This window comes from Pogoniulus pusillus, chromosome 1 (genome assembly GCF_015220805.1).
Source record: "Pogoniulus pusillus isolate bPogPus1 chromosome 1, bPogPus1.pri, whole genome shotgun sequence".
NCBI lineage: Eukaryota > Metazoa > Chordata > Aves > Piciformes > Lybiidae > Pogoniulus > Pogoniulus pusillus.
The window spans coordinates 25,941,905-25,956,172 of record NC_087264.1 but is presented as its reverse complement, the minus strand read 5'-3'; the positions used below and the strand labels follow the sequence as shown (position 1 = coordinate 25,956,172).

Here is a 14,268-nt window from a genome sequence, read left to right as displayed (position 1 = left end):
TTTCCTCTGTCATTTGATCTAAGGTATAGGGGCCAGGAAAGAAAGAAGCACTAATGAGGGCAGCCTAGGAGTCTCTGCCATTATCTTTTCCAGCAGTGTGGTTACCCCTGTAAGAAGGCTTGTCTCCACTGGCTAGGAGATAGCAGTGGGTATGAGGGCACAATGAATTTTAATAGAGTAGAATCCAGAGATACTCAGAAAGCATCCTAGGCACAGCCATGTCCTGACACCCCTCCCCCCACATCCCAGACAAAGACAATTCTGCACAGTTGACTCCAGGCAAAAGTGGCATCAGTGCCTCTTGCTGCTGGCTTCCTTCTGAGTTGTAGTCCCTGGGTCATCAATATGAGCCATAACGATCCTGGGGAGAAAACACAAAGACACCCTGTTCCAATATTTCAGGTGAACTCCAGAAACAGATAGCAAGGTCTTGGGGTGTTTGAACTTGAGATGCCATACAGATCTATACTGAAGCCTTAACTTTTAAGTGCTACCTGGGATTTGTGGGAGGCTTATCTGACATGACAAGGTGTCCTGTGCAGCAGGCAAAGAAGACTGGCCAAGAAGATTTCACTGGTCACCTGCAATTGCTCAACTACTGTAATGTAGTCATCAGCTACAAAAGACCAAGTCTTCACTTGGGACTCTCCATGAAATTTGAGAGGATAGAGATAAATCCAGCAGAAGCCAGGATATGGTGAAACTTTCCTGAGCAATAGCCTGTCTGAAGGTGCCATAGTGTAAGCTCACCTGGATAGAGTTCATCACCCCGTTGGCTAGGACAGCCATCTTGCCAGCAACTGATTTAACTCCTTGTTTGAACTGTGCAATGTCAGCTGCAGGTAGGACATTTCCAATTGACACACCACCTGTAAGAACCAGTAAGAGTTAGCCTGAAGTCTCCCCAGCTCTAGAGAGCACCCCAAGACCCCACTAAGTCAATGTAGTCAATGTATTCCAAAGCTGCCCCCTTCCTTAACCCACTGAGTGCTCACAAACCTGAGTGCACATTCTCAGCCTCTCCAAAGAGGTCTGCAGAGCTGATGGCACTGCTGCCTGAGAGCTGCTGTAGTCGAGACCTGGCTTCATACTGCAGCAGAAAACATAACCAAAAAAAGGTTAGAAAAGGAAGGGAATAAAGCAGGCCCAGAACAAACAGGAGGAGATGAAGCCAGAACTGTACTGCAGAATGTATCTACCTCAGCATCTGCCTCCCGGCCAAAGAACATATCTGAAGAGATCGCTTTAGCCCCTGCAAACTTCTGCCGAGCTTCATTGGATTCCACAACAGATGTCCTGTTCTCTGTCTCCCGCCTGCTGGTGGGTCTGAGGAAAGAGGAGATATATCCATTCAAGCTCACCAATGCAGTAAAAAAGCAGACCTCCTATGATCAAAGGAAAGCCACAAACTGTCAAATGCTAGCTACCATCAGGGTTCTCTCCCCACCTCAGGACAGCCTACACTTGATGACCATAAAGTCTTTGCCAAACTTAAGGACACAACAGGCAGAAGAAATGCCTAAGCCTCTTATACTGAAGGCCCTTTCCCTTGGGCTCATCTATGCAAGTTATTTTCTGTGTCATGAGGTTCCTGTCATAACACTGCAGCATGTCTCTCCCAGAGTCCTAGACCTATCCCTTTGTCCCATGCACAAGAAAGGTACAGTACCAGTGGCAGGCGCTTTACCTCTCTGAAACTGGCCGAACACTGGAAATGGTCACCTCAGGTTCCTCCTCTTTGTCCACTCCCCATGAAGAGTCTCCTTCCCATCGTGAGCCAAATGCATCATCAAATGAAAAGGGACTGTATTTGTACCTAGGTATTAAGAAATAAATAATTTAGGCCAGACCCTGAAGTCAAGAATCAGCCAAAGACCACACTGAAGAAAAGTCTTACTTGGGCGGTCCAGATGTGAAACCTCCAGCATCTTCAAACAAATCCAGTTGGGAGCGGGAAGATTTTGCAGCCAGTGGTGTCTCCTGCTCAATGACTTGCATTTCAGACATCACAGAGTGTGAAACAGAACTAACAAAGAAAGAGGCAGTCAGGGCCTATGGGTTTGACAGCATCCAGCTCCCACCACCAGTCTGCCTCAAAACTGAATCTCATCTTCATAGGCAGTGCAGGTGCTGCCAAGCCTCATGGGAGAGCTGTAGGATGCCTGCTCCTTTCACTACTTACCTAGCTTATCCTGACTTGGAAGTCTCACAACTACCTTGAAGGGAAGTATTCTGCAGGGGCATATTTGTCAGGGTTAGGCAGTGGTAGGCCACATACATCTTTGGAAAGGCTCAAATGAGAACTAGAACCTCTGAACAGAGTGCTTATTCCTTCTGGGGCCTGAAGCACTTTTGGACATAGTGGACTATGTATTACCACTTTATCTGTTAGAAGAGCAGCAAGCTACTGCCCTCAACAAGCTTTTACAGAGCAGGGTGCTTCCAAAGTCACCGTTCTATCCCATGTCATCCACAGCCAAGTACCTTCTGGACACCAAGCCCATGCCCAGCCTCTCTGCTTGTTCACGTTTCTTCCCTTCAAGATTCTGAAGTTTCTTCTCTTCCTTCTTCCGGTCAAGCTGCAGTTCCTGATAAGCCAGTCGCATTGAAGTGACTCTAAAGGAGAAAGATATGGTGGGTACCAACTCATTACTCTCCCTGCTGCCTGTGCTATGGAGGAGCCAGGGGGAAAGTAAGCCTGACAACCCATCAAAACAGCCCTTTCCTTACATAGAAGTTACTTGTCTTCCCATATCACCCCCACTTGGATTCAACTGATTTTTGGCTAAGCATTAATTCCTCACTCTAAGCATTTCACACCCCACCTCCACAGAGAACGTCCTACTCACTTCAGCCTTTGTCTTTTTCAGTCCTGTCCAGTCATCAACAAAACCAGAAAATAGTTCCGTATCTGCTCCTTCAACTCTTCCAGGGATGATAATTCAAATAAAATCTGGCAGTGAAACTTGTGCCCTGCTGTAAGCCCTCCACTGGCTGACAGCTACTGTTCATTCTATTCTGCAGAAAGTTCTCTACTCACATTAGGTGTCCCAGAGTCAACAGCATTAATCTTGTATTACTTCTGCCTCACGTATGCAAGGTATTCAGTCCAAAGAGGGCACTTACATGGACTCCTCAGCTTGTTTCCTGGACTCCGCTGCCTGTTGCTCCCTCAGCTGTTCTGCCACCTGGGCTTGCCTCTCAATCTCACTGAAGCTCTGCCTGCTCACTTTCTGGGCTCCAAGACCTTTTTTTGCACCCAACTTGAAAAAGAAAAACAAAAAATGGTGATTTTTTTTCAGTCTAGATCATTCAACATAGAAGAAAGCCATAATCCTACTCTCTGCTGCACAAATCATTCCTTTGGTCTCCCTGTGTAGTCACAACCTACAGAACCAATAGAGCCTGCAACACAGTAAGGAAGAACACCCAAAAGTTACCTCACCAGAGGCCAGTGCTAAGGTATCAGCCACATACACTTCAGAGCATAATGAGTAACAATTCCAAAACCTAATATACAAGCTATCTTCCAAAGTAAGTAGTGATACAATCACAGTTCTTCTTGCCCCAAAAGGATCTCTCAGGATGCAGCAGAAAGCAAGGTCCAGGGAAAGGATGGCATTAACATGAGATGTGTTCTACCTCCTCTCCATAAAACAAGTTCTCAGACATACCCCTTTCTTGGTAGCTCCTGGTTTCTTCTTTCCAATGAGGGAGGATTTGAGTTCTGCAGGAGGACCAAAGCAGCAAATAAGCAGAAGTGAATTAAGAAGCCAAAATTAGTCAGCAACCCACACAAACATCCACCACAGTCCCGCTGCCATAAAGTCCAGAGCACACCATGCAGCTTCACATCAGAAGCCTGGGTGAGTTCACCCAGTCAAGAAAGATGCACTTAGTAGCTCTGTAATTGCACGCTGGTGGCCTAGAGCAGCATATCTGTTGCTGGAGGAACTTAAGCAAATTAAGACCTTTAAATAGCTCCTCCAAGTGTCATGCAGCTGCTGACCCTATCCAGGTACGGATCAGGGTAGCTAGAGAACAACTAGATTTATTCCATACATAAATCCATGAAAATGCAGCTTCAGAGCCATAATGGTCAGTGCCGCACTAACGCCTTGAAGACAAAGAAACAAGAACCCTAAAGTGATGTTTGCATGAAAAGACCAATGACAAAATGGACCTAAAGTGCAGTGAGCTGTAAAAGCAACAGGTTCCCTAACACTTGGTACCTGGAACCTGTCATTCTGAGGGCATGAAGCAAGCTACATTTATTAAACCAGCCATGGTTCCAGCTAAGCAGCAGATGCCTGAGAAGTAAAAACAAAGCAAACAGAAAGGGGCTGCCAGAACATTTTGTAGCTTCTAACATGTAGCTCTAAAATATTTTATTGCCCCTATTCCTTGTTTACCTTTTTTTCACAGAAGTGTCTCCTTACTTTCTACATTCACATGACTTCTGTCAACCCATACTTCAGATCGTTCTTGACAGCCTTTCCTGCATCTTAGTCTAACCCTAAGTCTCTGAAATAGGGAGATGCATAGCATTCCCACAATCTAAGGCTTTTGCAGCTTGCTGTTCCTAACGTTTGACTTGGAGTTTGGGTTTTGTTTTTTACATTATTTATTACCATTAGGAAACATTTAACAGAAATGTTAGTAAGATCCCCTTCCAGATATGGAATGGCTGCTTTAGATCCCAATACTATGCACATAAGCTTTGGCTCATTCTCTCCCTCCAAGCACAGGAAGCTAAAGAGGTGAAGGCAGAATCACAGAAGGGACAGGCAGAGTTGTCACAAGCAGCCAGCACAGGCCAGCTGTTAGCCAGTTACCTCTGGCAGGAGCAGACCCTTGTGTTGATAGACACATGGACATGTCTAAAGAAGAGACATAAAACACAGGGAATGAACAGACACTTGAGGACAGAGGGTTTCCACCAGAATGGTGGGCTAGTGTGTTGGTTTTCACCCACTGCAGGACAGCATGTTGGTTTTGATTGGGACAGTCTTTTTTTTTCCATAGTAGTTAGTTATATCAGGCTGTATTTTGGATTTGTGCTCAAAACAGCGTTGCTAACTCAGGGATGTTTTCATTACTGCTAAGCAGTGCTTACGCACAGTCAAGGCCTTTCGTGCTCTTCACCCCACCTCACCACCAAGTAGGCTGGGGGTGCACAAGAAGCTGAGAGGAAAGAGAGTCAGGACACATGACCCCAACCTACCAAAGAGATATTTCATACTGTATGACATCATGCTCAGCATATAAAGCTGGGAGAAGAAGGAAGGAGCTGGGGAAGTCCAGAGTTATGGTGTTAGTCTTCCCAAGTAACTGTTCTGCATGAAGGAACCCTGCTTTCCTGGGGATGGCTGAATACCTGCCTGCCAACAGGAAGCAATGGACAAATTCCTTATCTTGCTTTGCTTGTGGCTTTTGCTTTACTTATTATCTTTACCTCAACCCCAAAATCTTCTCACTTTTATGCTTCCAATTCACCTCCCCATCCCCACCATGAGGGGGAGTGAGGAAGCAGCTGCGTGGTGCTTAGCTGCCAGCTGGGGTGAGACCAGGACAGCTAGCAGCACACTCAATAAGGAAAGAAGCTTCAGCTCCTGTGTGCAGTCAGAACAGTAACATCAGGAAAAGAAATCAGATAGTGTTTCCCTAGAAGCTAAAAATTAATTTGCCTGCAAATCTTCTGGGGAAAAGCCAATCCAACACCTCCAAACCAAAAAATGAACATCACAGCCACATGGCCTACATCAGCCAAGTTGTACATATGCAAATGGCAAGTTTTGTCCAAAGATCAAAAATGAAAACAAGCTTTTGGGAAAGCAATAGCTTTCAACTCAATCATCCAAAATAGGAGACATCTCCAGCAAACTGTAGCTTTGTGTTGGGGGTTAGGGAGATGCTGAGTACTGGCTCCACAGGAAGATGAGTTCCTTCAAGAGTCAATATGGAAATTGGCTCATCAGTTCCAGCTCCACTAAACAGCAGGCATGTATGACTGACCCAAGAGATAGCAAAGAGTACTTACCTAGAGTAGCTTTAGGAGATGTGCTCAACATATCAGTAGAGGGGCCCTGGCTGGAACCTGTGGGCACAAAATCAGAAAAGAATATTGAGCAGAGATTCTCCAGCTTCTTTCTTTTCAGTGTGTTCACAGTTCCTCAGCATGTCTCGTATGTCCTCTGCCCTCACCCCAAATAAGCAAATTTACTTTGAAACATGTCATTTCTCAAGCACAGTGTCTCCACAGAACAAGTTATTCCCTCTGCAGTGTTCAAAACACATTAGAAGGCGGCAAACACTCTGCAGGGGAATAAACAAAGCTGTTTCAAATTACAGCTATGCCTCCAGATCCTTGGTTTCCTTGTCGTTCACCCTAGGAACAGATTTTGCTTTATATTTGCAAGTCATTTCCAGACCCACCAAATAGAAGGGAGCCTTAAAAAAAAACAATGTCTGGAAGCAAGGCAATGGGGTGGCTAACCCCAAACACAGCTTTGTGTGCGTTTCAGGAAAAGCTGAGAATGGAGAGTGGTGTTTTTAGAAGTGTCCACTAATTTAAACAGCAGAGCTTCCACTCCTTCAAACCTGAACCAAATATGAAGCTCAGCCCTTTCATCTGTGGTACAGAAGTGTATGTTCCTGCAAATTAAGTCAGGTTTTGGGGAAAATTACTCAGTAGTGAACTCACTTGACACTTCACTGCCTTCCGATGACTTGGCTGCTTCTTCCACCTCTGAGGAAGACTGTGCAGGATTCTGGCTGGCATCTGCTATATCCCAGGTGCTGGGAGACTACAAGGAGATGTTCATTCCAGTGATTTGCAGAAGATGAATGACCCCACCAATCCTGAACTTACTTCAGGTTTAGAGATCTTTATTCAATTTTAGGCCAAAAGAAATGTGTTCCAAACTCCAGACTATGCCTTCATTGAAGATAACATACAACCAAGTCCACATCCCCTTAGCAGGGACGAAAATGAAAGAAAAACACCCCAGAAGCTATGCTGAATAGAAGGCCAGGAGCAATGACAGCATCACCTGACAGTAGTATCAGAGTTGGCTATTGCAAAGATTTCAAGTTAAAAGAGATAACTTTAAACCTGGGAGAAAAAAATGTGAGTTTCCCTGAATAAGAAATAATCACTGCTTTCACTAGCTTTATTTCCATATAGCAAATTCTCATGTTACTCTATTCACTTAAGAAAGTCTGCCCAGCATCGTGCAATTGGTTGCTTCACTTCACAAGGGTCTGCACATTGAAAAGCTGACTAAACCAGAAATTCAAAGCAACAGACAGTCCCTGTTTTAACTGTACAAAAAGACTATGCTTTAATGCAGCTCCCCAAAGGTTTTCCAGGGAGTAATGGTAGCTCTGAATATTTCTTGAATAAAGAGACAGTCTTGAACAAAAGACATGAATATTACAAGCCACATGAGTGACTGTTTGGGTCCATGACTATGTTCCAGCATGATGACTGAATCTTAATACTTCCATGTTAGTACTGAACAAGTATACAACTTAAAAAGAGTCCTTCCAAACCAAGTGGGACTGTCCTGCCTGAACAGCTGGCTATTTGAGAGCTCGTGAAGCTGTCTGGTTTAAACACTCTCACCTGTGTGTGCTCCATGAAGAAATCAGCATCACTCTTGTCAGGAGAGTGCCCAGGGACTCCACTCAGTCCATCTATAAGCAGCTGAATATAGGAGAGGGAAACAAAGATAACTTACAAGTTCCAGCATCCAGAGCTACACATCTAACAGAGCTGCTCAGACTTACCTCAGTGCCATACTTGGCCATGGCAGAACTTGCCAGCTGCCGGATCTTCTCCCTGTACATCTGGGCAGCTCGACTATTATACTTAGCATTGGCATCTGTAGTAGTGCAGCCATGCTGGCAGAAGAAAGCAGTCTGAAAAGAGAAGAATATTCAGTCTCCTGACTGCTACATCATACTCAGGCATTAAACATAACTCTAACTCAACAGAAAAAAGTTTCCCAGAGACAGGTGCTTTACTGAGCACACAGCATGAAGCAACCATTAATTGATCAGCTTTCCCCAAGAAGCTTGAGACCCCAAAGGGCTAAAAACAGTATCCTTGTCCTCCACATTTGGGTGCTTCTGAGTCACAGTGCATTTGCTTTTAAACTAATCAGTGTAACTAACCCCCTTCCTTTAAGACTGTGCTGATCATATGTGAGACATAAGGGAACAACAAATCTGTGTATCAGAAAGCAGTATGTTCAGAGCTCACAGTTTGACTGCCAGGCACACCTAACAAACACCTCCCATCATGAAATGCTTTCAAAAAAGAGGTTGGTACACAGAAATTCATACAGAGGAAGGAGACAAGAAAAAAAAAACGGATTAGCCAGAGGGAGAGCAGGCAAAAGGCCTACAGAGGCTCCTCACCGCATTGGCATTGCTGCCCACTTGCATACACCTTAGCTGGAACCAGTTCCAGTTAGAATCCAACTCTGTGGACCTGTGTGAAAACAAATTATTTCTATTAATAATGTGCAGGCATGCTAAATGGAAAAGCTAGAGCTAGCATGGTCAGATGATATCCCACCAGTATTCTAGAGTACAGGAGGCAAACAGGGAAGGAAGGTTTTGGTAGCTTGTTTGCTCCCATAAGAAATTAACTGAACTTACAGTGAGGAAAAAAACAACAAAACTAAACACACAACAGCTCCAGCTTAACACCAAATAACAGTGTCCCAACTTAGAGGACCTCTCACTTGTGTTGCTTAACAGGGCAGAACTTCAGCCAACAACTTTCATTCTATTTGTGATGTCAGCACAAGTTTCATATTCAGCCTGCCCCACAGATTAGGCCAGAACACGTGACAGAGCAACTGGGAAAACAACCAAGTACAGCTAGGTGACAGAGCATGTCTCATACCAGTTACTCAACATCTCTCTGAGTAAGTAGAGCTCAAAGTTTTGGGCTTTTAAATGTTAGTTTTCACAAGCACTGAAAATGAGGAGACTGCAAATCTAACACCTCCTTCCTCACTAGACTAATACACAGAAGATGAATTAACATTCCTCCTTCTGCCTTGCTTAGCACTGCAACACTTCCATTTGTTGCTCTCCTGGTGAGACTCACAAACCACACTCTCTGTTTCTAAAACTGGGCATCCACACAAGGTTAGCAAAAGTAACCTGTCAATCTTCCACCGACCTGGAAGAGCTGAGTAACCTAAAACCTCCAGCAAGCAAACCGCCTAAGAGCCGAGGCAAACACCCCATGATGAAGCTTCTCTCTAGCCGAGTCCCTGCGTCCTAGCGCGCTAGAGAGGCGCGGCTGCTCGGGGCCTGCCCGGTGGTCCCCCCACGACCGAACTCCTCGCCGCGCACGCTGCCAGGCCCCACGCACCTGATGAAGCTGAGGTGCACGCCCAGGGACCTGTGTACGCCGGAACAGTCAATGCACAGGAACACCCCGTAAGTGATGCTGGCCCAGCTCGGGTTCTTCGCGCCGCAGTCGAAGCACGACTAAAGGAAACACAAAGGACGACTGAACTGAGGCGGCAGCTCTGCCGTTTTCCCACCCCCTGATGCAATAAGGCGCCCTCGTTGCCTGTAACTCGAGCCCTCCCTTGACTTCCCTGTACTTCAGAACCCCCCTGCCCGGCCACCCCATTGCCACAGGGCGGCCCGGCGTCCAGCCAGGCCTAGCCCCAGATCAGACGCAAGGAAACAACCCGTCGAGGGAGGTCGCCCAGCGAAGTTCCGCTGCTACCTTGTTTGCCGGCACCGCTCGAAGCCGCTTGAAGAGAGTCTGAATCTCCGTCTTGCTGGGCTCCGCCGCCATGATCTCTCCTTCCCACACACCACTGCGGCGACGGGTGGCGGTGGGGCTCAGTTGGCGCAGGAGTCGGGCCGCAGTACGGGTGCCGCCTGGGCCCACGCCAGCCTGCGGACGGCTGCCCGCGGGGCTCAGCTGCTGCCGGGGGCGCGCGGCGGGTGGGGCTGCTCGCCGGGAGCGGCTGCTCGCCGGGAGCGGGCCCTGCAGCCGAGACTCAGCCTTTCGGCTCAGGCCTCCTCTTCCGCGCTGGCTCCGTCACTACCCCGGCCGCTGCCTCGGCCTGTCGACCTTGCCGCTTCTCGGGTTTCACGGTGTCGTTCTCTGAGCCTGAACGTGAACCTCTCCATGCTGAGGATTCCCGCTAGCTCCGCCCGCGCACGATATCCCTTCAGCCTGTCACAAAGACGGCACGAAGCCGCGGCGCTCTCCAGCGTTACCAGCTGTGCCCTTCCTCCAGAGGGGCTGCAGCCAGCGTTGACATAGAGAAGCTCTGTGGAATAGGAGGAAGGCGATACCTGGCTTGGGAAGCTGCTGCTTAAGGAGAGAGCTCGGAGACTTCGTAAGCTGCAGCAGCTGGACCTCAGGCCAGTAGGCCTGGTACGCTAGCACAGGTACACTTGTGTTGTAAATGATCTCAGGCACAAACCAATCCACCAAAGACACATAACATTTATTTGTCAAAGCGGAAGCAAGCAGCGGTGAGCACAAAGGGACTCTGCCCTCCTCCTCGCCGTACAACCAGCGCACGCCATCCCGTCACACTTGCACACTCAGGTCATGCATATGTATCAAGTATGCAAACAAGTCCCTAAAATTCTTGCTACGCCAGAGCGCCCCCCGCGCCGGCGCCCTCCGGTCACCGCCGGTGCCCTCCTCCGTGCGTCCTCCCGGCCCTGCCGCCGCCGCCGCCCCGCGCAAGCGCAGCAAGAACCCCGCCGCTTCCCGCGCAATTCTCCGTGCCAGGAGCACACATCTTCCCCACACGCCCTTTTTCTTTCCTCCGGACACCAATCGTGCTCCTCTTTATCACACTTGGAAGTTACTTATTCTTCTGGAGACTTCTCAAGAGCAGCAATCAGCATAGCCTAGTTCTCTGCAGTAATCAAGGTAGGGAAGTTGATAGTTTGGACCAAAGATGGTGTCAGGGCCTTAAAGTGCTATATCGCTTGCCTGGAAACGTCAGGGAATGGACTAGAAAATTAAAATGCAAGAAAAATAGGAAAATATTTGGGTTGAAAATCAAGTCAGTGGCCTGTTTAATGCTTTGGCCAAAAGGAAAAGGAAAAGGTCACAAAGCAGCGAGAGGTGCCCAAGGGCAACAGTAGCAAAAGCCAATCAGTAGTGTAGTATTGCCGAGATGGACTGTGAGATTTCCTTACCTTCAAAGGGAGGTTGCTCAGCAGCATCAACTTGTCACTAAAGGAGAAAGTTAAGTGTTCTAATATCTGAGCAATACAGCTTTCATTTGAAATTCAAAGGCTTTCCTTTGACTCGTTTCCACATTTCCCACAGATCTGTAAGGTGGACTGCAGAATTCATTGCAGTATGATTTTAGGACCCACGTTCTTAGATCCACATAGTGCTGGGACGACTACAACCAGGAACAACTGAGTTGGGAGGGGGAAGTTGCAGAAACCTGGTGCAGATTTAGCTGAGGTATTCAATCTTACATTGTGGGAACCAGCAAACCTTAAACTATGTGATAAGAGTGAAATCTGATCTAGGAAGCCCATTGCTTTACAGTAAAATGAGTGGCTTCTGGCTGACATATCTGATTGAAGCTACTCTGAGATGAATTTATGAACTAGGTAGTGAAGCCTGATCTAGCCTGCCAGGGCTTATTCTTGTCAGCAGTCTTGTCTTAAGTAGCCCCTAGTGTCTGTTGCTCTTATGCCACTACCTTAATTGTGCCTACATGCCCATTTCTAGGATTACACAAACTATATTGGGGAATCAGTTCAGGTAGAAGTAAAGATAGCTTTTCCCTCACAGCTATTTTTACACTACTTGAGTTCCCTAAAGCCATTCATGGTGCAGCTGGCCTGTCAGTCACACCAGGATAGCTGACATCAGAGTGCAACAAGGGCTGGCTGCACCTTAAGAAATGGAGATCTGTGAGAGGGGTGTTCCCTGGTGAGGCCTGGGCCCTCATCAGCTGTGATGGCTTGAGCAAGGATAGTAGCCAGGTTTGACCAGGAATTGACATAGCCAGGTGAGCTCATGGTGATGAGTTAGTCCGCAATCAAACTGGGATTTTGATCCACAGGTCAAGGTCAGACCCAGCCATTGCTAGACCTGTCTGTGGCAGCAAGGCAGGGCAAGGCAGGTTAGGATCAATCTGGTGAATCAGCGTAGAAGCCAAGATCAGCAAAGAATAGCTGAAAACCTTTAGTCCTCTAATTTAGCTCAGACAGGGAGGGGTAGCTCTGAGCTGAGCTTAAATGAAACACCACACCTGTGAATAGAGGCCCTAGGTGAGGCTATTCAGGATGATTACAGCCTGTTGGTGCACTCAGGGATATGACAGGTGCAGCTAGACAGAAGGACAGGGGTGGGAGTTGCAGTGGCAGGGTGGAGGCTGTGTAAACTACATCTCGTTTAGAGGAGCAAGTTCAGGCAATGTGTGTGCATTGGGAGTGGTAGTGTTCATGCTGGTTTGAGTAATCTTGGCCTGAGTTACCTGTGTCTGCCTTGCTACCATCTGTGGCATGGTGCTGTATCCCCAGATGTGTGTTTGGCTGTATGATGGAGATGTTGCATAGGGGTTAGGATGGACAGAGTCTGTTCATGCTGCTGTTGCCCTAGTTGGGGCTTGTGAAAGAAAAATGGCATGTGCCCAGAAAGAGCCAAGGCAGCCTCAGAGGCCAGTAGGTCAGTGCCACACTGTGCCACTGCCTGTCTGTGCTAGGAGACGTGGGAAGAAGCAGTGCAGGCTCTTCTCCTCCGTGGAGGGTGCAGAGCTTTTGTTCACAGTGCAGACTTGCTACAACAGGGTTACTCAAACTTCCCTACCACAGCTGGGTCCCTTGCAGGCCTTCCAGTCCATGCTGGTTGCACCAAGTCCTGGCAAGGCTGCTGCTGATCCTGTCAATCAGTTTTACATAAAAGGAGCAGGAAAAGCATGCTGCTGGCCAGAGAAATAGCTTCTTTTGGTTGCCTTTGTCAGTACAGGAAAGACCTCCTGCTGCTGCCTGTTCCCTGTGAGCATGTGCTGTCACTCTGCAGTGCTTGCTATTTTCTGCATCTCTTTCTTTTGCATCTCATATGCCTTGGTGCTGAATTTCTGAGCTCCAAACTGGCACCCTGCTTTCTGGCCCTCATCTTCCCTGTCCATCTACATCACATCTGACATCTGCCTCTTTCCTCATTCCTGTAACGCCAGATCCTGAGCCCTATAACCCCCTGATAAGAGATTGCTTTGCTATTACCTACCTCTGTCTGTAAAAGATAGTCTTCAGCATCATCCAAGAGATCAAAAGAAAGCAAAGCATAGTGACCAGGCTTGATTTGGAGTCTACCATACCACTGAGGATACTTTTCCAGTATGTAAGTCTTGTTTGAGGGCATGAGGTTATTATGAAAGAGAGCTGGATGGACCTGTGAGTGAAGTGCTGTGATGCAGATGAAATCTGCAGCACTTGCAGGTCGGAGCCAAAGGGAAGAGAAAGTGTTTGTCTGGTAGTCTGTCCAAAAGCCGAGTGGCAGAGGGAAGCCAAGGCCTTGCTTTCTTTCCACTATTTGTGAGTGAAAGAGCTGTGCAAGATTGAGATGAGATGGCTGAGTTCTACTCTTCTGCTTAGGCCCAATGGCCTCATGGTTTTGCTGAATTAGAAGATTAGGAAAGGGAGACAGCAAATCAGTGAAGTACCCCAACGTTAAATGGGAGAAATAGTTTCCCATGGATCACGGTGTGAGTGGTGGGATACCAGGAATCTGGTGTGAGTGGTGGGATACCAGGAATCTGAAGTGATGCCCTGGGAAGTGCAGCAATTCCTAACACCATTTTTGGGTTGGGTTTTTTGTTACCAAACAGTTTACAGACACTGACTAATCCACATGTTTTCCCCTGGGGGTAGACAGTAACCCTGAGAACTCTGCTCAGTATTTCAGGGCATCCTGCTGTTTTCAGTAGTGGGAAGAGCAAACATAGTCACATATGGAGGAAGGGAGTAAAAGAGAATCAGAAAGTGTTCACTCTGTTGCTAGAGCAAGGGACAGGCTCTTAACAGGTTTGTCCCTTCCCAGAGTAAGAAGATGCACCCAATTTCATGTAGTTTCAGGAATCATGTAGAAAACTTTTCCCTTGGTTGGGTTAGGTTTCTGTCAGAGTAGGAAGCTGCCTCATATTCCCATAAGGCCATATATTTGCTAGGATTCATGCAAGGCAAGCAGCTGAGTGTCATTGGTGACCAGTCTGCCAGTGCGCTGGACCGAGTGTAAAG

The 14,268-nt window shown here is 47.4% G+C and overlaps 2 protein-coding genes across 6 annotated transcripts in view; one reads left to right on the top strand and one right to left on the bottom strand.

Moving 5' to 3' along the window:
* Positions 1-150: 150 nt before the first annotated feature.
* On the bottom strand, positions 151-9,871 carry ARFGAP2 (ADP ribosylation factor GTPase activating protein 2). The gene is made up of 16 exons (XM_064144929.1): positions 9,761-9,871; positions 9,395-9,513; positions 8,425-8,497; positions 7,792-7,923; positions 7,628-7,708; positions 6,704-6,806; positions 6,041-6,097; positions 3,675-3,727; positions 3,127-3,263; positions 2,485-2,616; positions 1,898-2,026; positions 1,688-1,816; positions 1,200-1,326; positions 1,000-1,090; positions 751-869; positions 151-361 (listed from the first exon to the last, which is right to left on the bottom strand). The coding sequence occupies exons 1-16, from the start codon at positions 9,830-9,832 to the stop codon at positions 341-343; spliced, it is 1,575 nt and encodes a 524-aa protein (XP_064000999.1). The 5' UTR covers positions 9,833-9,871; the 3' UTR covers positions 151-340.
* The window catches only part of DDB2 (damage specific DNA binding protein 2), a 50,189-nt gene continuing 45,405 nt past the window's right edge, over positions 9,485-14,268 (top strand). For 2 of the 5 annotated variants that reach the window (XM_064144944.1, XM_064144955.1), the window contains exon 1: positions 9,485-10,933. The gene's annotated coding sequence lies outside the window, so the exon portion shown is untranslated. The remainder of the gene's footprint in view (positions 10,934-14,268) is intronic. The other 3 variants (XM_064144973.1, XM_064144991.1, XM_064145001.1) reach the window with 3 other exon arrangements.